The following is a 23421-nucleotide window of genomic DNA, read 5'->3' as shown; positions in this document are numbered from 1 at the left end:
GGTAAAATACTCAACAACATAGTTTATATTAATCTGTTTCATTTTGATTGTTTCATATATTGTTGTAATTACTCCGGACAGTTTATGGAGGTACAGGGAAAAAAACTATCAGCAGTGTAACAGAGACATTATTTTGATGTTAGGGTCTGGGAATGGTATAGATAACGGTAGATCATAAATGATTTCATATGAGTAATGTGAAGTGTTACAGTGATTACAATGATGATGATCATCATCATTTAACGTCCACTTCCCAAGCTGGTATGGGTTGGACAACTTGACAGAAGCTCGCTAGCTGAAGAGCTGCCAAGGCACCATTTCTTTGCTTTGGCATGGTCTCTATGGCAGGATGCCCTTCCTAATGCCAGCCACTTTACAGGTATAGCCTAATTCATATTCTGCACTTTCTCTCTCTCTCTCCTACTCAATATATTGTTTACATTGCCCTACATGAATGGAAGCAATGCAGGGTAGCAAACACATTTATTTTGTAGGTTACAAGCTAATCTCACTAGTGCTGGCATTATGACAAAATACACCAAACACACTCTCTAAAGTGTTTGGTGAATGAGTGGAGATCATAAGGCCAGGAGGCTCCATTGGTCTTATGAAGGACATGATAAACTTTTTAGTGCTGGTATCATGATAAACTGTGCCCAGTACACTCTGAAAATATTTGTTGTTAGGGAGGGCATCCAGCTATAGTAGCCATACCAGAATGAAATAGAGGTGCAAGGTATGATCTTCTGACCATTCCTGATGGAAGCAGCAATTGTGAATAAGAATTTACTCAGGTTATGATGACTCATTCAGCTCAAAACAACATGGAGAGTGGAGGTAACTTGATGATGACGATAATCTTGATGGTGATGATTATAACAATGATGTTACTACTGATATTGGACAAGGGTTTTGAAAAGTGGGATTGAAAGAGGACCCACCATGCAGTTATCTCTTTTACTCTTTTACTTGTTTCAGTCATTTGACTGTGGCCATGCTGGAGCACCGCCTTTAGTCGAGCAAATCGACCCCAGCACTTATTCTTTGTAAGCCTATTACTTATTCTATCAGTCTCTTTTGCTGAATCGCTAAGTTATGGGAACCTAAACACACCAGCATCGGTTGAAAAGCGATGTTGGGAGGACAAACACAGACACACAAACATATACACACACATACATATATATATATATATACACATATATATATATATATATATATTATATATATATATATATATATACGACGGGCTTCTTTCAGTTTCCATCTACCAAATCCACTCACAAAGCTTTGGTCGGCCCGAGGCTATAGTAGAAGATACCTGCTCAAGGTGCCATGCAGTAGAACTGAACCCAGAACCATGTGGTTGGTGAGCAAGTTACTTACCACGCAGCCACTCCTACGCCTGTCTTTAGTTATCTTTTCAGGCTTGATTTATTTGCCATTAGCTAATTGAGTATCTAGTTCAAAATTAATTATGTTTTTGGTCATTTTACATTACAACATATTCTTAACATTTGAAAGAAATACTTTCTTGTTTCAGTTTTGACAATATAATTTATGTGCAGCATAGATCATTTTTATCCTAAAACATGCTTTTAAATAGTTACTAGTAAAATTATGCTGTCATGATTAGGGGCAAGGTACCTACATCCATTGAGACCCTGGAGCATGACCTTCTGGAAGAAGTCTAGGTTTTTGCATTAAAAATACATTTTTCTTGGTTAATTGATATTATAATAACTCTAATGTTTGTTAATTCATTGAAATAATCAGTTTATATTTTTAATATTTCAATACTTACTACCTGATCCTTAGGATATCCCAGTTTCATTTGAGTCTTCTGCCTCATATTTCATTTGCAGTTCACTATTTTAAAATCAAATATCAACTTTTCAGGTTTCAATCTTCGTTTGCTTTTCTGTCATTCTAATTTCTTCCAACAAAGAAAATCTAAAAAAGGTTTATTAAAGCTCTTTATAAATAATAATAATAATAATAATAATAATAATCATTATCATTATCATTATTATTATTCGTCTGTTTTCCATATTAGCATGAGTTAGACTTGTAAAATAGAAATGTAACTCACTTTTTCAATGTTGGAAATTATGAAAATAATGTCTGTTCAAGCTTCATGACAATAAGTTACATATATCACAATAGATCGCATATATTAAATTGTCAGATGAATAGCGAGAGCGAGAGTCAAACATTACTGATACACACACAATAGACACACTAATGATAATAGTATGTGTACACATATGAGGGGTTGCTGAAAAGTTCCTGACTTTAAGGATATTGGAAGCCTGAACTCTGAGTTCTTTTACAGGGCTTAGAAAAGCTGTAGGACTGCTGTAATAAGTGTGTGAATCTGAGAAGGAAATATGTTCAATAAAATTATAATTAACTGATCCTCCTGTATTTTCTTTTACCCAAAGCCAGGAACGTTTCAACACCTCTGCGTATGAATATCCGCACTCTCTCATACACAACTAATTTGTGTGTGTGTGTGTGTGTGTGTGCCCCCAAAGCATTTCTATGTGTGTGAGTATGTACATGCCTGTAGTATTCATTTGAATTTCTCTCTCTCTCCCTCAATCTTTCTCTTGCACACAAACATTTTATCATCCCATTAGCATTTTCATATAACAGAATATAGAAGATAGATTAATAGATAGATAGATAGATAGAGAAAAATGTATGTGTGTATGTACCAGTAGCATTCATCTGAATATCTGTCTCTTTCTCTCATGCATCAAGTTTCTTTTAGTTTCACTTTACCAAATCTACTCACAAGAACTGAGATACCGGACACCTTACTGTACTCAAGAAGACTCATGCTCTGTAACCGAAGTATTAAGAACGGTCCCTCTCGTGGTGTACAGCACTCATGGTAGTGTCACATAAAAATGCCTGTGTAGTTTCACATAAAAACGCCTGTGTGGTTTCCCGTAAAAGTGCCCATGTGGTGTCACATAAAATCGCCCAAGTAGTGCCGCATAAAAGTGTCCATGCGATGCCACATAAAAGCACCCCACACACTGTAAAGTGATTGGCATTAGGAAGAGCATCAAGCTGTAGAAACCATGCCAAATCAGACAGGAGTCTGGTGTAGCTACCCAGCTTTTCAGCTCTGGTCAAACCATCCAGCTTATTCCAGCATGGACAACAAAAGTTAAATGATGATGATGATAAAGATGATGAAGGCTTTGGTCAGCTTGTGTTGTTTATAATACAACAGTCATGCTTTTAGGACTGATAACAAAAAAGAATAACCTTAATATCATCATCATCATCATTATTGTTTAACGTCCGCTTTCCATGCTAGCATGGGTTGGACGGTTCAACTGGGGTCTGGGAAGCCCAAAGGCTGCACCAGGCCAGTCAGATCTGGCAGTGTTTCTACAGCTGGATGCCCTTCCTAATGCCAACCACTCCATGAGTGTAGTGGGTGCTTTTTACGTGCCACCGACACAGGTGCCAGACGAGGCTGGCGAACGGCCACGCTTGGATGGTGCTTTCTACGTGCCACCAGCACGGAGGCCAGGCGACGCTGGCAACACCCACGATCGGGTGATGTTTGTTATGTGCCACCAGCACGGAGGCCAGTCAATGTGGTGCTGGCTATAGCCACGTTCGGATGGTTATCTTACGTGCCACCGGCACTGGTATCACAATGAATAAAAATAATGGTTGAGGGAATATTGCTACTAATCCTTAATCTTAAGTAGTACAATCTATGCAGTAGCATGCTGGTCTTAATTTGGGGTCGCCTATTCCAATGGCACAGCTCTCCTGTTATATTTTATTCTTTTTACTGTCTAAAATTGCTCTTTATATCTTTAAATATCATTTGTGTGTTCTCATCTCACCTCTGTCTGTCTGTCACTTTATATCATGCATTATATGATTTTACTTATAATTACATTTTTCAGTGTTGTAATGATGTCGTCCAAGAACGATTTGCTGGAGACCTTAAATATGAGAGTATGTTCCGTTTAGCAGCCCTTCATATTCAACAACATATTACAAGTCGAGGAACCCAAACAAAATTTTCTCTGAAGTCATTTGAGTAAGTTCAATTTCTTATAAAACAATGTCCTTTCTTTTCTCTTTATATCAACAACTTAGAAAATAATTAGTTTTAAATATAATTTTTTAATTGTCAATTTCCTTTATTACAAGATTTGATATAATTAATTGGATAATTGATAATTAACAAATTCTTAGTTTAAATTATGATTTAATAATTTTAAGATTAATTTAAATCTTGGCTCATAGCCACTATCATATTAACTATACTTTCTAATTTTATTTATAATTTTGATGAGAGAATTTATATTCTTTCTAGCATTTTATTGTTTTCAACATGCCATGTAAACTAATAAATTTTATCCAGGTACTCATTATTATCCTAAAACAGAAATGATATGCTTGCCAATATCTTCCATTCAAACGAACCCTTTTTTAACATGCTTTTGTTTCCATTCATTAAAGTTTAAACCTTCTCCGATACAATAATTTTGAAAAATAATATTGCATAAATTCGGCAAAATTTAATTTTCAGACAAAATTATTTAAAGCTAAAGCTATTTTAGTTGTAAAGATTTAAGGAAATTCAACGAGCTTTTGAAAATGTTTCTATCTTTTTATAGTTTTTCAAGCATATCTAATTTATTACAAAATGTTAGCTGTTGATGCAACAACAAAAACAAGCATCCAAAATTCTTATTTATTATCCTTGTTAAGAAATCCATCACTTAACAACTTTCTCCAACGGAGAACAATTGTTACTGCGGATATTTCATAAAGCATTGTGTGAAATGCATTATTGAAATTAAAATTACATGCACCCTACATATTCTCTTTTTGTTAAATTGCTCTAAGATAATTTATGAATGATATTTAACAGAGTGTTATAAATTCCTAACCATTTATATCAAGCAAAACCTCTTCCCTAGTGATGGATTTTATTCTCGCCGTTGCTAAGAATTTAATGTAATTAATATTAAACATTATAGGCACTATATCCATTATAGGCTCAGGAGTGGCTGTGTGGTAAGTAGTTTGCTTACCAACCACATGGATCTGGGTTCAGTCCCACTGCATGGCACCTTGGGCAAGTGTCTTCTACTATAGCCTCAGGCTGACCAAAGCCTTGTGAGTGGATTTGGTAGACGGAAATTGAAAGAAGCCCGTCGTATATATGTGTATATATATGTATGTATGTGTGTGTGTATATGTTTGTGTGTCTGTGTTTGTCCCCCCAATATCGCTTGACAACCGATGCTAGTGTGTTTACGTCCCCCGTAACTTAGCGGTTTGGTAAAAGAGACCGATAGAATAAGTACTAGGTTTACAAAGAATAAGTCCTGGGGTCGATTTGCTCGACTAAAGGCGGTGCTCCAGCATGGCCGCAGTCAATTGACTGAAACAAGTAAAAAAGAGTAAAAGAGAGTAACAAATCAAGGCCACTTCCTTCATATAATTTCTGATGAACATGAGTTGACAAGAAAAGGACAATAGGCCCACTAACAGAACTTAAGCCACATATTTGTTGATAGCTGGGTTGCCCTGCTATGTGGAATAGTCTATCATGCTTGTACAAAGTTATAGAAGGATTATCTTGTAATAAAATATAAATACATTTCCACCACTTTTAATGATGATTATTCAGTTGCATGTGGCTTGGTAGCTAAGGTATTCAGCTCACAATCGTAAGGGCATGAGTTCAATTCCCAGTGACATATTGTCTCCTTGAGCAAGACGCTTTTTTTTTCCGCATTGCTCCACTCCACTTAGCTGGCAAAAATGAGTAGTACCTGTACTTCAAAGGGCCAGCCTTGTCACATTCTGTGTCATGCTGAATCTCCCTGAGAACTACGTGAAGGGTACATGTGTCTGTGGAGTGGTCAGCCACTTGCATGTTAATTTCACAAGCAGACTGTTCCATTGATTGGATCAGCTGGAACCCTCATTGTCATAACTGATGGAGTGTCAGTTTTTTTTGTTTTTTTTTATCAACCAAACTACAAAATTCATTGAATTAGCATGTTAGTGGCTGAGTATTCCACTGACAAATAAACCCAAAATATCATTCTTGGGTAGAATAAGCATGTCATAGTGTGGTAAGTCTAGTCTTTTGCATTTATAGGTACAATGTAATATGTAGCAAACTTTCAGAGCTATTTACAGTTTCATTCATAAGGTTTATATTAGTTCAAAGCTATGGTAGAAAATGGCTAGTCACAGATTCTACACAATAGGATCAAACCTAGAACCTTGTGATTGTGAACTTCTTAGCTATTTACTCCTTTACTTGTTTCAGTCATTTGACTGCGGCCATGCTGGAGTACCGCCTTTAGTCGAGCAAATCGACCCCGGAACTTATTCTTTGTAAGCCTAGTACTTATTCTATCGGTCTCTTTTGCTGAACTGCTAAGTGACGGGAACATAAACACACCAGCATCGGTTGTCAAGCAATGCTAGGGGGACAAACATGGCACCTTGGGCAAGTGTCCTCTACTATAGTCTCAGACTGACCAAAGCCTTAAGAGTGGATTTAGTAGACAGAAACTAAAAGAAGACCATTGTATATATGTATGTGTGTGTGTGTGTGTGTATATATGTTTGTGTGTCTGTGTTTGTTCCCCACAACATCGCTTGACAACTGATGCTGGTGTGTTTACGTCCTCGTCACTTAGCGGTTCGGCCAGAGAGACCAATAGAATAAGTACTAGGCTTACAAAGAATAAGTCATGGGGTCAATTTGCTCAACTAAAAGCAGTGCTCCAGCACGGCCACAGTCAAATGACTGAAAAGAATAAAAGAAAACCATTTAGATTTGACTAAAAATTGCCTCTCAGTTAAAGAAAGAAAACAAATACCTAGTTGTAGCTATAAAATAATACAGGGGAAATAATTTCAACAATTTCAATATGAATCTTAACCTAGTAGCTAAGTTTGTAATAAACTTTGCATGACATCATATATACGGAGTAACTTTACATTAAGGAATACAATGTACCATTTCTTGTAAGTCTGACTAGCTTATGGTCCCAGCAGACAAAATGGAAAAGGTCTTGCCCCAGAGAATGGTGAGAGAGATGCGCTGGAGCAGCCACTCTGGCTCACAGGGCTCTCTATTTCTACCTCTTGGATGACCAAAACAGCTCCTAAACTAAGAAACCAGGAATATGGTACACACAACATGTGTACCATACATACAGTTTCTTAATCATGAGTGAAGGTCATTATAAATTTGGGCATTGTACTTCCCATAAGATAGGGCATATCTTTGTGTCTGTATTTCTTCCCCACTACTACTTGACAACTTGTGTTGGCGTGTTTACATCCCCATAACTTTAGTGGTTCCACAAGGGATACCTATAGAATAAGTACCAGGTTAAAAAAAAATAAGTACTTTGACCAAGATTCAAAACAGTGCCCAAACATGGCCACAGTCTGATGACTGAAACAAATAGAAGATTAAGAAATGGTGTGTGTGTGTGTATATATATATATATATAGATAGATAGATAGATATTATCAATAATAATAATAAAGTGTAAAATAAATTAATCAATTAACAATTAATAATTTTACCAAGTAGTTTGATATGTTAAAAGAACCATTATCGGTAACTTTATACAAAAATTCTATAATTATAAGCATAATTATAATTAGGGTTCAGCAAAATTGTTTCACTACATACCGAAATTTAGAAATAGCAGTTAAATACTATTCCGCTACAAGTGGAATAGTATTATATAATTTTTATGTGTGTGTATATATATATATATATACATACATACACACACTCTCACAGAGTCCACTTTAAAAAATGCATGCACACTTCAGGAAAGAAAAAATCTGTATAAATATTTAACTTGTATAAGTACCCATATAAATATATATATACCTCTTTCAATGTTTCATCAAATTGTGATAATGCTGAAAAAATTGCAATAACACTGAATTAAGATATTTATGCAGATTTTTCTTCTCCTGAAGTATGTATACATTTTTCCGGTGGCCTCTGTACATATATATATATATATAGCGAGAGAGAGAGATCATCATCATCATCATTTTAATGTCCACATTCTTTATGATTGCATGGAGTTTATTTAGGCATAATTTTATGGCTGGATGCCCTTCCTGTTGACAACCCTCATTTGTTTCCATGCAAAGTAATATTTCTCCTTTGCCAGAAATTTTGTCACAGAATACTGGAAATTATTGACACTGCTTGCATGATAGTGTCACTTGCTGTACAACTATTGTGCAATATCAGGACAAGGGAACACAGACATTCACACACAAATATACATATATACATACATATATATATATATATATATATATATATATATATATTATATATACACACACAAACACACACATATAATGGGCTTCTTTAAGTTTACATCTGCCAAATACACTCACAAGGCTTTGGTCAGCCCAGAGCCATAGCAGAAGACACTTGCCAAAGATATCATACAGTGGGACTGAGTTCTGAACCATATGAAACAAATTTCTTAACACACAACCATGTGACTCTGTGTGTGTGTGTGTAAGAGAGAGAGTGAGAGAGAATGTAGCAGCTATAGAGTGAGTTAGAATATCTGGCCACACTAGAGCTATAACCATTAGCCACTACTGAAGAGGTTAGAACACCAAGTCATTATTGGGATTAGATATTTAGAAGAAAAGTTCTGTTTCAGGTTGTGACTGAATTGAGAATTGTCAAACAAGCTCTTTGTAGACTTATAGATTAAGTCCAATCTGTCCTGGAATAAAGATAACCCATCCAAGATATACGATTGAGCTATTCAAATATTAATTTAATTGCTAGTTTAATTCATGACAATATGAAATAGTTCATCATACCCTTTTTTTAGTTTGGACAATGGCAGCCAGAGAAAATTTGCAATGTTGATGGATTGGAAAAGTTAGTGGGGGGGGGGGAAACACGGCTGATCTGAGAATTGCTTCAGGAAATCTTTATCAGTATAGCAGCTAACATTATTACATTTGATGGTCTTAGAAATAAACATTTTAGTAATTTGTATTTCCTTCCTTGGGAATAAAGGAGCGAAGAAAATGTTATTAAATTCGATTTTCTAGTTTGCCCAAAGGCTATTTTGATATGAAATAAGATAGGTGTACATTTATCTTTGAAGTTCTTATCACATTTGCTCTTGTATAACAAATGATCATTTTGCAAAACACCCACTTATCTGTTAGAGCTCTAAGTTCAGAATTAATCAGATATGATGTTCTTAAGTGAACAAGCATGTAATCAAAGTAACATTTTTGCAATAAGCCATTGACTATCTCATTCAGATACTACATTGTGAGCCAAAAAAGATTTGATAGGATCATTCTAGCAGCTTGAAATAACAGCAAATCTCCATAAAATCAGACTTTTATAGCATCCTAAATAAGAAAAGAATACACAGGTTAACGTAATCCTTGATACACAGTTTAAAATCGAAAAGAGGAGATGGTCATGACTGGCACACATTTGACTATCATCATCATCATCATTGTTTAACATCCGCTTTCCATGCTAGCATGGGTTGGACTATTTTGACTGAGGGCTGGCAAACCAGACAGCCGCGCCAGGCTCCAATCTTGACCTGGCAGAGTTTCTACAGCTGGATGCCCTTCCTAATGCCAACCACTCTGAGAGTGTAGTGGGTGCTTTTTAAGTGCCAGTGACCTCGCTCGAATCTTTTTGCGCATACCACCAGCACAGGTGCCAGTAAGGTGGCGTTGGTAATGATCACGCTCGAATGGTGCCCTTTTACATGCCACCGGCATGGAGCCAGTTGGCTGCTCTGGCAACGATCATGCTCAGATGGTGCTCTTGGCACCCTACTAGCACGGGCACAAGTGCCAGTAAGGCAATGCTGGTAATGATCACACTCGAATGGAGCCCTTTTATGTCCCACTGGCACGGAAGCCGTTTAGCTGCTCTATAGGTCTACTCAATTAGGGTTTACTCGCAGTTAAACAATAAAATGATAAATATTGCTACTTTTACTAAATCCTTTTTATAAACTTCCTAGAATTTTCTAAAAATTACTCTTATTTGTTATTTATTTTTCAGAAAAGAATTTGGTTTAAACAGATTTGTTCCAAGGACAATTTTAGAAAACATGAAAATGAAAGATGTACGGCGAACACTGACCCACTATTTGAGGCAGAATCAAAGTCTTTCAGTACCTGGCCAGAAGAATTTGACTTCAATACAAGCACGGCTACATTATATTAAGATTTTGTCTGACCTCATGACATTTGGAGGAAGAATTTTCCTTGCTACTATTATGGTAATTTCTTTTCATTATTTTCAAACCCAACAGAAAATAATTTAAAACTTAACTTCACCGAAAAAAAAAAAGAAAAAATGTAAAAGTGAAAACAAAGTAATTATTCAAGTGTTTTTTATTCTATTTCCTTTTTCCTTGTGATTTTCTTTCCTATATTTCTAATGACTGCTTGCACAATGTCTACATTTAAATATATTGATTAAATCCAGATTCAAGCCAAAAATATTACAGAATATTTTCAGAATCATGCTAAGTTTATATCCATCTCTGCTGAAATATATTTCTTTCTAAGTCTTCTCCCAAAGTAACTGTGCCTTTTTTCCATTAATTTTTCGCTTCATTGGATCGTTCACAATCCTTAGTTGTTTTATTTATTTATGTTTTCTCTTGGATTGTGCTCATGGCCTCCAGGGGCCTTCGAAAAACTAGTGAAATCAGTGTGGTTAACGATCAAGTTGACAGTTGCTAGAAGACATATATAAAAGCGAGTTCTTGAGAGCTTGAATATCTGAGAAGGAAGGAAGTGGGGTCTGTAGTGGCTGGTGTAAAGAATGGTGCAGTGGAGACAAATGTGAAAAAGAATGAGAAAGGAGAGCTTAAGAGGAGTTGGAATGTGACTTGTCAACTGAGGAGCAGAGGGTACTGCAGTAGAAGAAGTAGGTGGGGTGAAACTGTACATTTACAGGTAAAAAGTTGGAGTAATTTTATGCCAATCGATGAAATGTTTTGTTTTTGTTGTTGTTTTCTGTTTTTGTTTTCTTGAAGCAGCTTGTGGTGTCTGTGAATGTAGCCAACACCTCACAGATATGAAAACATTATTTTATTATGGGTCTCACTTATGCATTATAGAAGATCAACACTTGAACTGGGAATAAGCAAGACTACATTATGATAAAATTTTTGTCTGACCTCATGACATTTAGAGGAAGAATATTTTCTAATATTCAAATAGTTTCTGTTTACACTATTAAAATTTTATTCAATACTTCCACAGTAAAATTAATTTCATGGTTGTTCAGATTTCTGTCATTCTATTCTGAAACTGTATTTTCTATCTGACTTCCCACTACTGATCAGTTCATTATTTTCTTCATATCCATAAGTAATATTCACCAGTTGTTTGTATAGTTATTAGTATTGATTCCCATCATATGTCCATATTATACTGACCTACTTTTCCTTTGACTAACATCTGCTTCAATCCATCTTAACATTCTTTCTCATTACATATTCTGGTCACATTTCACTTGTTACTAATCTGGCTATCTGCAAACAGCTCATAACACTTCCTTCATTCATCTGTATCTATTTTCACTGTATATGCTTATCACTTCATTCTTTTTCATTGTATTTTCAAAGATGTTTAAATTCCAGTCATTTTCTTAATCCTAACAGTAAATCATATTTATCTTACCCTTCTGTTATTTTAGTTGTAAATACATTGCTGCCATGCAAATTTCCTCTTCTAATTTAAATTATAAAGCCATTTTTAATTCAGAGGAAAATGATTGATCATTTGTATGAACTCACATCTTGACCCTATTTACTGAAGTACTAGCAATGTTAGCATCAAGACTGCTATGGACTATGAATAGTTATTTTGATAATAAAACTATTTACAATAATAATCTAACCACTGTAATGATTAGTTCAATTTTTATCTTTCTTCATCCTTACTTCTTTCTGCAAATTCCAAATGTTTATTGAAGGCTTTTCATTGTGTTGTAGAAACAAATTTATTCATCTACCTCTCAAAGTTCCCCAGGAGAGCTAGTTCTGAAATGAGCACTTATGGCTTTTTACTGACTTCAGTTTATAATCCTTTGTTCTAACATATTTATCCTTAGATTTAATTGACTGAAAAATATCAGAATTTTGTATATTTTTTATACAATAATTTACAACTTGGTTCAATAGCAACTATATTAGAAATGCCTGTCTCGCAATCTACTTCTGATGCTTCAGAAAGTTCTTGTAGCATATTACATTATTTATAGCAAACTATTGCAAAACAAATGTTACTGAAGCAGTTAACAATATAATAGCAAAGAATCAATCTTATTAGTTTTTAGAGGAATTTCTTTTTTGTGTTATTTTATGAGAAAAAGAAGGTTTTAAAATGATGAATCCAGAAATAGCAATCCTTGAAAATGGTTATAAATCCATAAATTTGAAAAGCATTGAGTTGAAAATTGTATTTATTGAATTGACAATGTCCTTGTCAATTGATTAATTAACAATGCACAAAATAGCATGTTGTATAATTCAAAATTTTGATATATATATATATATATATATAGGCACAGAAGTGGCTGTGTGGTAAGTAGCTTGCTTACCAGCCATATGGTTCCGGGTTCAGTTCCACTGCATGGTGCCTTGTGAGTGGATTTGGTAGACAGAAACTGAAAGAAGCCCGTCGTATATATGTATATATATGTGTGTGTTTGTGTGTCTGTGTTCGTCCCCTGCCAACATCACTTGACAACCAATGCTAGTGTGTAACTTAGCAGTTCAGCAAAAGAGACTGATAGAATAAGTACTAGGCTTACAAAGAATAAGTCCTGGGGTCGATTTCCTCGACTAAAGGCAGTGCTTCAGCATGGCCGCAGTCAAATGACTGAAACAAGTAAAAGAGTATATGTGTCTGAACGTGAATGATGCAGGCCTGCCTGACTGGCTCCTGTTCTGGTGGCATGTAAAAAGCACCCACTACAATCTCAGAGTGGGTTGGCATTAGGAAGGGCATCCAGCTGTAGGAACATTGCGTGATCAGATTGGAGCATGGTGCTGCCATTGGCTCTCCAGTCAAACCGTCCAACCCATGCTAGCATGGAAAACGGATGTTAAATGATGATATATTAAGGTATATATAATGGCCTAGTGATAAGAATATTTGGTTCACTATCATAAGATCATGAGTTCAATTCTGGGACTGAGTGATGTGTTGTGTTCTTGAGTAGGGTTCTACATTTCACTGGTCTACTTTGTTTGCTGAAAATGGGTACCAGCTGCCAAATGTTGGTACAGTTGGGCAGTTATCTTTCCTTCCATCTGCCACATCCTTGATTTTCCATTAAGATTGGAAAGGCTGGGAAGGTGCCAATGTCTGCTTGCAGCTACATCGGTACCCTAAACAATTTGCAAAACATCGTATAAGCAACCAAGTTATATTCACTAGTCTGTGATGGCTAAGCATGAAAAACAAAAAAAAATTAGATATTAGGTAATTTATTACATGTAAACAAATGTAAGAAAATATTTTCTTTATTATTATTTACTTAGTTGGCATGGTGTTGGTGCTGTGTTAATGCACCTATCCTAGTGTTGCATAAATGCATCCAAGCTAGTGGCATGTAAAAAGGAAAAACCAAGCACACTCTGTTTGGTGGTTGGCATTTGGAAAGCCATCTAGCTATAAAAACCATGCCTCAACAGGCAGCTGGAGTCTGGAGAGCTCCCTGCTAGCCAGCTCCATATCAAACCATCCAACCCATGTCAGCATGGAAAGTGAATGTTAAATGATAATGATGAAGACTACAATAGAGTTGAAACCAATCTGGATAATCTCTCTTTCTCTATCCATGGAGAGAGATAGAAAAGCAAATTGCTTATATTTGTCGGCATATATTATATTACACATTTCACATAATGCAATGTGCAGTTTAGTGCTTAATTAATTAATTAATTAATTGGCTACATTGCTAACAAAGTACTAATACTCAAATTGGACTAACCAAGTTAGCAAAGTCATAATAATATTATAGTTATTAATTATTATAAGCTATAATGCTCTCTATGGATTGATGGAGTGGGTGCATGGCTTTTAAACAAGACACATTTAAAACCAACACATGTTCAGTTAATCTGTCTTTTTATGCTCATGAGGAGACAAAAGTCATTTGTTTAATTTGTCTATGTACAATAAATTATACATGTTTAAAATGTGTAATATTTACCATCTGGTACACATTTCAGATAATATCTTCATTTAATCTTTTGCATGATTTTAATACACTTCATAATTATTGTCATGGAAATCATGATTGTCATCATTATCATCATTTTAATCTTTATCATCATCACAATTAGACTCTCATTTAAAATTCACATATACTACCAGAACATTTCTATTATAGAATAGATTTCATAATAAGCTTTCCTTTCCTTTCCTTTACTTAAATTAAGAGTTTTATGCAGAATATTAGCACTTTCTGGAAGCAGCATTTTCAGGACTTATTCTTTGTAAGCCTAGTACGTATTCTATTGGTCTCTTTTGCTGAACTGCTAAGTTACGGGGGACATAAACACACCAGCATTGGTTGTCAAGCGATGTTGGGAGACAAACACAGACACGCAAACACACACACATATCTATATATATACATATATACGATGGGCTTCTTTCAGTTTCCATCTACCAAATCCATTCACAAGGCTTTGGTTGGCCCGAGGCTATAGTAGAAGACACTTGCCCAAGGTGCCATACAGTGGGACTGAACCCGGAACCATGTGGTTGGTAAGCAAACAACTTACCACACAGCCACTTCTGCACATATTTAATAAAATAAAGCACCAATCTAGTAATAGGGTTAATATAATCCCCCCTTCTCCCCACCACGTTAATAATAATCATTGTTGTTGCTTTTCATAGACACAGAAATTTTGCTTAGAAGATATTCTTCTAGAATTACTTTGTGGCAAAAAGTTTCTTCTGTTTCCCTTTTTTGATTAACAAAGAGCCTCAGGATATTTTGACTTCCTCCTGCATTGTTTGTTTGGAAAAGAAGTTCCATTCTCAGACATTTTTTTATTATATATATATATTTTTTTTTTCTGCAAAAAAATTTGTCTTGCTGTGTTTGCTCATGGTTTAATGTGGCTTCCAGCTATCACAGAGTGATAGCTAGAGGAGATTCTTGACACAATAATAATTGAAGTGAATATACTCTCCCTAAAGTTTTGCAAGCATAAAGACAGATTTAAGAAAAAGTAACATAATAATAATTGCCCAACTAAATACAGTTATATACACAAATAGTTACATTTTGAGAAACTTAGCAGTTCGGCAAAAACTGTAACTTAGCAGTTCGGCAAAAAAACCCCGATAGAATAAGTACTAGCCTTGCAAAGAGTAAGTCCTGGGGTCGATTTGCTCGACTAAAGGTGGTGCTCCAGCATGGCCACAGCCAAATGACTGAAACGAGTATAAGAGTAAAGAGAGTATATCTGGCCAAAGTATTCTACTTGTTTTATAACGAAATTGGCCACATCCAGTCTCTCACACTAACTCTACAGTGTCATTCTATAACTAAGCAATCACATTATAGAAATCTTGAAGCTATGAGACAATACATGATAAATTCGAAACAATGTACATATATACGCATCAAAATTAACAGTAATCATCATCATCATCATCATCGTTTAACGTCCGTTTTCCGCGCTAGCACGGGTTAGATGGTTCGACAGGGGTCTGGGGTGCCAGGGGCTGCTCCAGGCTCCAGTCTGATCTGGCAGTGTTTCTACAGCTGGATGCCCTTCCTAACGCCAACCACTCCACGAGTGTAGTGGGTGCTTTTTACGTGCCACCTGCACAGGTGCCAGGTGGGGTCCGGCATCGGCCACAATCAGTTGGTGTGTGTGTGTGTGTGTATAGGCATAGGAGTGGCTGTGTGGTAAATAGCTTGCTTATGAACCACATGGTTCCGGGTTCAGTTCCACTGCGTAGCACCTTGGGCAAGTGTCTTCTACTATAGCCTTGGCCAACCAAAGCCTTGTGAGTGGAGTTGATAGATGGAAACTGAAATAAGCCCGTCGTGTATATGTATATATGTGTGTGTGTGTGTGTTTGTCCCCCCCCCCAACATTGCTTGACAACCGATGCTGTTGTGTTTATGTCCCCGTAACTTAGCGCTTCAGCAAAGTAGACTGATACAATAAGTAATAGGCTTACAAAGAATAAGTCCTGGGGTCGATTTGCTCTAAAGACAGTGCTCTAAAGACAGTGCTCCAGCATGGCCACAGTCAAGTGACTGAAACAAGTAAAAGAGTAAAGAATAAAGAGGTTATATTACAAAATAAGAAAAAAAATACAATACAGTACTGTTTCTACTTCACAGATTTTCACCACACGGTGGTGTTTTGGAATGTAACACCTGTGGTAGTCAAGAGATTATTGTATTACCGTTTGGAAAACAAAAAATGCTCTCGAACCACCTTAAGGAGCTTAGTCAAACAAATCGACACCAGTACTTATTTTTTTTAAAGTCTGGTATGTATTATATTGGTCTCCTTTGTATAACTGCTAAGTTAAGGGATATAAATAAACCAGCACTGATTGTCAAGTGGAGGATGAGACAAACACAAATACACACACACACACACATGCAGGTGGAGTTGTTGGGTAAGAAGTTTGCTTTACAACCATATGGTTCTGGTTCAATCCCCGTATATGGCACTGTGGGCTAGTGCTTTCTACAGTAACCCAGAGTTGATCAAACCCTTCTGAGTGGATTTGGTAAACAGAAATTTAAACAAGCCCACTATGTGTGTGTTTATATATGTGTGTGTTGTGTTGTGTTGTGTTTGTGTGGCCTTGTCTTGACATTGAGTGATAATTGTAAAATGATTGTTACTGTGATAGAGGTAGTGCCATTCGTTTCGAAATTTCTGCAAGAACATGTCTCGATAGAGAGAAATATTGCTGTGATTAGAAACAGGTGAGCATTGGCAACAAGAAGGGCATCCCTCCATAGAAAATCTGCCTCAATAAACTCCATGTGACCCAAGCAAGCATGGAAAACTGGATATTAAAGCAATGAATGATGATGATGATGATATATATATATGTATATATATGTGTGTGTGTGTGTGTGTGTGTGTGTGTGTGTGTGTGCATGCGCGTTTGTGTGTCTGTGTTTGTACCCCCAACATCACTTGACAGCCGATGCTGGTATGTTTACGTCCCCATAACTTAGCAGTTTGGCAAAAGAGACTGATAGAATAAGTACTAGGCTTACAAAGAATAAGTCCTAGGGTCGATTTACTCGACTAAAGCCGGTGCTTCAGTATGGTCCCAGTCAAATGACTGAAACAAGTCAAAGAGTAAAGAGTATATATATATATATATATATATATATATATTATTTAAGTAGACAAATGAATTATCTTATTACGGATCATTCGAAAGATAACCAATAACTGGGTAGCAAACTCACAACAGAAAAAGCACGGTTGAAGTTACGACCATAGGGCATAAAATCCGTGCCTTAGTGCGGAAATTTTATATATATATATATATATATATATATATATATATGTATGTATGTATGTATACACACACACACGCACACACACTAACTCACTGAGCTTCAACATAATTTCTGTCTACTATATTTATTTACAAGGCATTGGTCAGCTTGTGGCTATATAGTAGAAGACACCTGCCCAAGGTGCTGCACAGTGGGACTAAACCTGAAACCACGTGGTTGCAAAGTGAGTTTTTTGTATATACAACCCCATATGTATTTTAATTCTTTAGTATGATAGATAAGTATATTCAGACCCCTGTGACTAATAAAAAAATTATCATCACTATATATCACAGTAATGTTATGCCAAATTTATTCTTCCATAATTCCTGTCTAGCCTTTGTTTTGAGGTATCAGTGTATTAAATTTGGAAAATAGAATATAAATTTTATGTGAATTTCTCAGATCAATTTTCTCTTCTCTCCAGAAAGAAGATCAGCATTTATATAGAAGAGTATAGCACATTTTTATAGTATAACATATGTTCACAGTGGTGTTAGTATGAGAGGTACTTTCACTTTCACTTTCCATATAATTGTGTAATTTCTCCATCAATTTAATTGAATCATAAACTTTATTCTCCATTTCAATAGAGGAATAGCTAAATCTGTGCAAAATTTCTCTTTAAATTGGAAATTTGTTCAACAAATAGAAAATTGCTTCAGTATCAGACACATGACATGTTACAATATTAAGTTCTTTGTCAGCTATTTCCCCTTAAAGTGTCTGTAGAGGAATAAGCAGAACATTCTGACAATGAAACTGAAGACAAATGTTGATTTTCGAAATATAAAAAAATTTACCAAAATCACTGTAACATTCTTTTTTTTATTTGTCAGCCTTACCTAATGCTTGTCCAGTCATTTCTTTTGACAGGTATAAAATGTTAACCGTCAAATTTGACAGATTATTGAATATAGAATTACAAAAAAAAAAAAAATGACATGAACATTGAAATACTTGAAAGGAATCAAAATGGAAAGAAAAAACAAAATAAGTAAGGAATATAAGATTAGAATTAGGAAAACCTGCATTACATGTAAAAAAAAAAAACAGCAATCCATGTTAAGATTAAATATAAAAACTGAATTAAGACTGACTGTGTAAAATATTGATTGTAATGTTGATTTCCAGCATAGGCACAAGTCTACTTATTTATGGAATGAGCATAGTGAAATAAACCAACTTTAGCACTCAACTGGTATTTATTTTCTCAATACCGGGAAGATGAAAGGCAAAGTTAGGATTTTTATCTCAAAAATAGAAGGTATACGACTAAATGCTCTAAGTCATTTTGACTCACACCCTAAAAAATTTCATTCCAATAATTTTTATTTATAGGCGTAGGAGTGGCTGTGTGGTAAGTAGCTTGCTTATGAACCACATGGTTCCGGTTTCAGTCCCACTGCGTGGCACCTTGCGCAAGTGTCTTCCACTATAACCTCGGGCCAACCAAAGCCTTGTGAGTGGATTTGGTAGACAGAAACTGAAAGCACGTCGTATATATATATATATATATATATATATATATATATGTATGTGTGTGTGTATATGTTTGTGTGTCTGTGTTTGTCCCCTCAACATCGCTTGACAACCGATGCTGGTGTATTTACGTCCCCGTAACTTAGTGGTTCGACAAAAGAGAACTGATAGAATAAAAACTAGGCTTACAAAGAATGAGTCCTGGGGTCGATTTGCTTGACTAAAGGCAGTGCTCCAGCATGGCCAAGTCAAATGACTGAAACAAGTAAAAGGGTTATAAGGTTAAGAAAATGTGTATGCCATTGTTGGTTTTATTCTGATAATATTTGGCATTGCTTCATGGCCATGATCTTGTAAGAGAGAGTTAAAAATCAATTATATTGACTACAATATGTGGATAATCTTATTTAATTGATTGACTATACTTATAGTCAATTAAACCAACAATAGTACATGACTAATGTTCATTTAGTTGACTCTATTTATAATGAAATCAGCCAATCACAGTATATGACTTTCCTAACTGGCTAAAGCTTATTTAACTGAATCAATCACAATGACTGATGTTTATTTAATTGTGATCTGAGTGATGAGTGAAAACATACACTTCTTTGATATTTGAATTCAGAATGTTAAGAGGTAACATAAAAGCCCATGAAGCACACTTGCATTCCTCCAATTTTACAATTTATTTATCACGGGAGTGGCTGTGTGGTAAGTAGCTTGCTTATCAACCACATGGTTCCGGGTTCATTCCCACTGCATGGCACCTTGGGCAAGTGTCTTGTACTATAGCCTCGGGCCGACCAAAGCCTTGTGAGTGGATTTGGTAAACGGAAACTGAAAGAAGCCCATTGTATCAATGTATATATATATATATATGTGTGTGTGTATATGTTTGTGTGTCTGTGTTTGTCCCCCCAAAATTGCTTGACAACTGATGGTGGTGTGTTTACGTCCCCGTAACTTAGTGGTTTGACAAAAAGAGACCGATAGAATAAGTACTAGGCTTACAAAGAATAAGTCCTGGGGTCGATTTGCTTGACTAAAGGTGGTGCTCCAGCATGGCCGCAGTCAAATGACCGAAACAAGTAAAAGAGATAAAAGAGAACTGTTTTTGTTATCATATTACTAACAGCTAAAGAATATGTATGTTTACTACATAATAGATCTTCACAAACAAAATTTTTGGACATCATGTTCATTGAGACTTCTGTATAACAAAAGCAGAGGTGTTATGTAAGGTGGCCACTATATATTAAATATAAAGAAGATTTGGTAAATGTCGAGAAGATTATAGTTGAGTAAATATTTCATAAGAGTTACCTTTCTAATAAATACCCTTTTACTTGTTTCAGTCATTTGACTGTGGCCATGCTGGAGCACTGCCTTTAGTCGAGCAAATCGACTACATATACTTTCCATGCTATCTCTTTTGAAGTAGGTGGTCTCAGTTGTTGGGAGTTAAGTGTTTTTTTCATAGACATAGGGCAACACTATTGAAATGTTTTGAACTAAGGAGTGCCCTTTAGTTATCCAGTACTCTGTATGGTACTTAAACATCCATGCTATTTCTGTTAAATGATGGAGAAAATGTTTGTTCCTTCTCAAGCCACGCCTGGCTCTTAATTTCCCAATTGCCTTGGCATATAGGTTCCCCATCTGGACGGGACGCCGGCTCGTCGCAGGTGAGCTGCAAGATGCAGGAGGAAAGAGTGAGAGAAAGTTGTGGCGAAAGAGTCAGCAGAAGTTTGCCATTACCTTCTGCCGGAGCCGCATGGAGCTTAGGTGTTTCGCTCATAAACACACACATCACCAGGTCTGAGATTCAAACCCATAATCCCTCGACCATGAGTCCGCTGCTCAAACCACTAGGCCATGTGCCTCCACAAAAGATAGTAAGACGTTTACAGTACCTAGGTTTTCTAAGCAGTCACCCATCTAAGTACTAACTAGGCTCAACTTTGCTTAACTTTGGTGATCAGACGAGAACCGGTGTTTTCAAAGTGATATGGGCGTAAATGAGGAAGAAAATACAAATGAGCTAATCAAACATCTGTTGACTCTTAAGTAAATATAGAAATACAGGAAGTGATATTGATGATCCAGAATAATGAGAGCAACATCATTATGACTTTTGAGGAAAAAATTTTCTTTTTATTCTTTTCGCAAAATATGGAAGCAGCTACAAGAAATAAATATCAGAATACTTGCTTTTGTTGTTTAACCCCTGGTTAGTCTTGAGCAATTATAATTATGATGAAATACATTCCAGCTATGACATGCTGTTTTTCCTTTTTTGTACATCAAGGACTATAGCATTGTTCAATGTATCAACCATGGAAGATCAACATTGATAAACAGATCTACTATGAAAGATATTCCAGTCATGTTTATTCCAAATGTCTTTTTTTTATGAAGCATATCTTGGACAACATTTCCAAATGTGTCTTTTCTTATTTATGGCAGAAGTAGACGTGCTCATGTGTTTTTGTAATTAGAGGGATGTTTGTCAGATATTTCAATCAGATTGAATGTAGAAACTACCTTATGAGTGAATCCTAGATATAGAAGACTAACTAAAAATATCCATGGAGATTTTGAAGTAGAAGTCTTTAAGTATTTAAAATTACTAGCAGTATCGCCCGGCGTTGCTCAGGTTTGTTTTGACCCTTTAGAATTGGCATTTTTGAAAAGTAAAAATTTTGAATTATGTAGCTTGTTATTCTCATTAAGTGAACATTTTTCTGGTTGAAATACATCGAAAAATGGTCACACAGTAGTCAAAGAATCGTAAAAAATAGGGATTTTCAGAGAAAAAAAGCACCTTTTTGATGTAAATAATTTTTGGTTTTAACATGATCCGATTTGAATGTTTTCTTCTACGGAAGGGAGAGCAAGCCTTCTTCTATCATACTCTCAATTTTGGTCAACTTGTGCTGCAGGGTCTCGGAGGAGATAGTGTTAGTTGAAGGCTACCAAAGCTGCCATACACAGACAACTTTATATATAGAGAGATTTGCTTGAATCTTTGTTTAGTGAAATACGTAAATATTTGTTTATCTAGTTTGCAGTCTTTTAATACTTTTAGCTACATTTTAAGCTCCTGCATTATTATTCATTTAACTTTAAGAGAAAAAGAATTTACTTTTTCCTTCACTTGTCACTAACATTTTGCTAATCTGTCCAATTCTCTTTCTTTCTTTAATTTTAGATAGTCATCGATTTGCATTTCATGTTTTTGTCTCAGACTTCTTTTAGGAAATAGAAAATTATCTACAACAGTTTTTCATTATTTCTATTTTATTTTATTTTATTTTATTTTTGTTCATTGTTTCAAAACTCTCTCAAAAATGAAATTGGATTTAAGAATCTCTTTCTAAAGATAAATGTAATATAGTTGAGAATTTACTTATATGTATATATATATTGCGAGTGTATGTGTGTGTGTGTGAGCTAATTATTTTTATAATGACTTTGTCAGATGCATATATATTTCATTTCTTTTTTTTTTTAATTCATTTTATAGATATAATTAGTTTCCACTTTTTTATTTAGTGGGTTGGGGCACAGATAAAGAAATTCTTTTAACAGAATCATAGGGTTATTTTATTCAATCAAGCCATGGTAAATTCAGTTGTGAAAACTGAATTTAGAATTATATTGTTTTCTTACTCTTATTTCCAGTTGCTATGCTGAGTTTTGTTTTTACCAATCATCAGTTGCATTACATTACAACCAGTTCCGATAAAATTCTCCATTACAGCAGTTGTGATATTCTTGACCACAGATTCCAATAGCTTTCCTTTCTTCAGTTCAAAAGAAAATTATCTCTATTGCTGAATTATTGTTGTCATACGGATTGTTCATTTTGCAGCCTAGTAAGAAATAGTCCCATCTTCATTTTTTTCTTTTTATTTAACTTTAACTTGGCTGATTAATTTTATTAACCTGTACCACTTTCTCATCAATTCTCATCACACACTTATGTATATTGATCCACTTTGATTCTGGCTACTGTCAGCTGTGATTTGCTAAGAACACTGTTTCTGCTATTCTCAAAATGAATTCTCATCACATACCAATATCACTTCATCCATCTCTCTAATTTAACCAGCATAATATCAACTGTTTTGCTAGTTTCTTTTTGGTGCATATTTTTTTGTACCACTGGCTGTCTACTCAGTTTTCATTGACTTGTTTCTTCTTCATACATAAATACTAGCTGTTTATTATTTTGTTAAACAATAGCTCATGTCCTTAACTTTTAGTAATTCTGCCAGTTT

General features: G+C 35.3%; 1 protein-coding gene and 1 pseudogene across 3 annotated transcripts in view; one reads left to right on the top strand and one right to left on the bottom strand.

The window, feature by feature from the left end:
- Positions 1-23421, top strand: part of LOC115209653 — a 909254-nt gene that overhangs the window by 752777 nt on the left and 133056 nt on the right. For all 3 annotated transcript variants that reach the window (XM_036500965.1, XM_029778119.2, XM_029778118.2), the window contains exons 10-11: positions 3942-4078; positions 10124-10343. In XM_036500965.1, the coding sequence (XP_036356858.1) occupies positions 3942-4078; positions 10124-10343 (357 nt within the window). The remainder of the gene's footprint in view (positions 1-3941; positions 4079-10123; positions 10344-23421) is intronic.
- On the bottom strand, positions 21040-21158 carry LOC115210089 (annotated as a pseudogene).

This window comes from Octopus sinensis, linkage group LG3, assembly GCF_006345805.1.
Source record: "Octopus sinensis linkage group LG3, ASM634580v1, whole genome shotgun sequence".
NCBI classification, from domain to species: Eukaryota; Metazoa; Mollusca; class Cephalopoda; order Octopoda; family Octopodidae; genus Octopus; species Octopus sinensis.
This window is presented reverse-complemented; position numbering and strand designations above follow the sequence as displayed.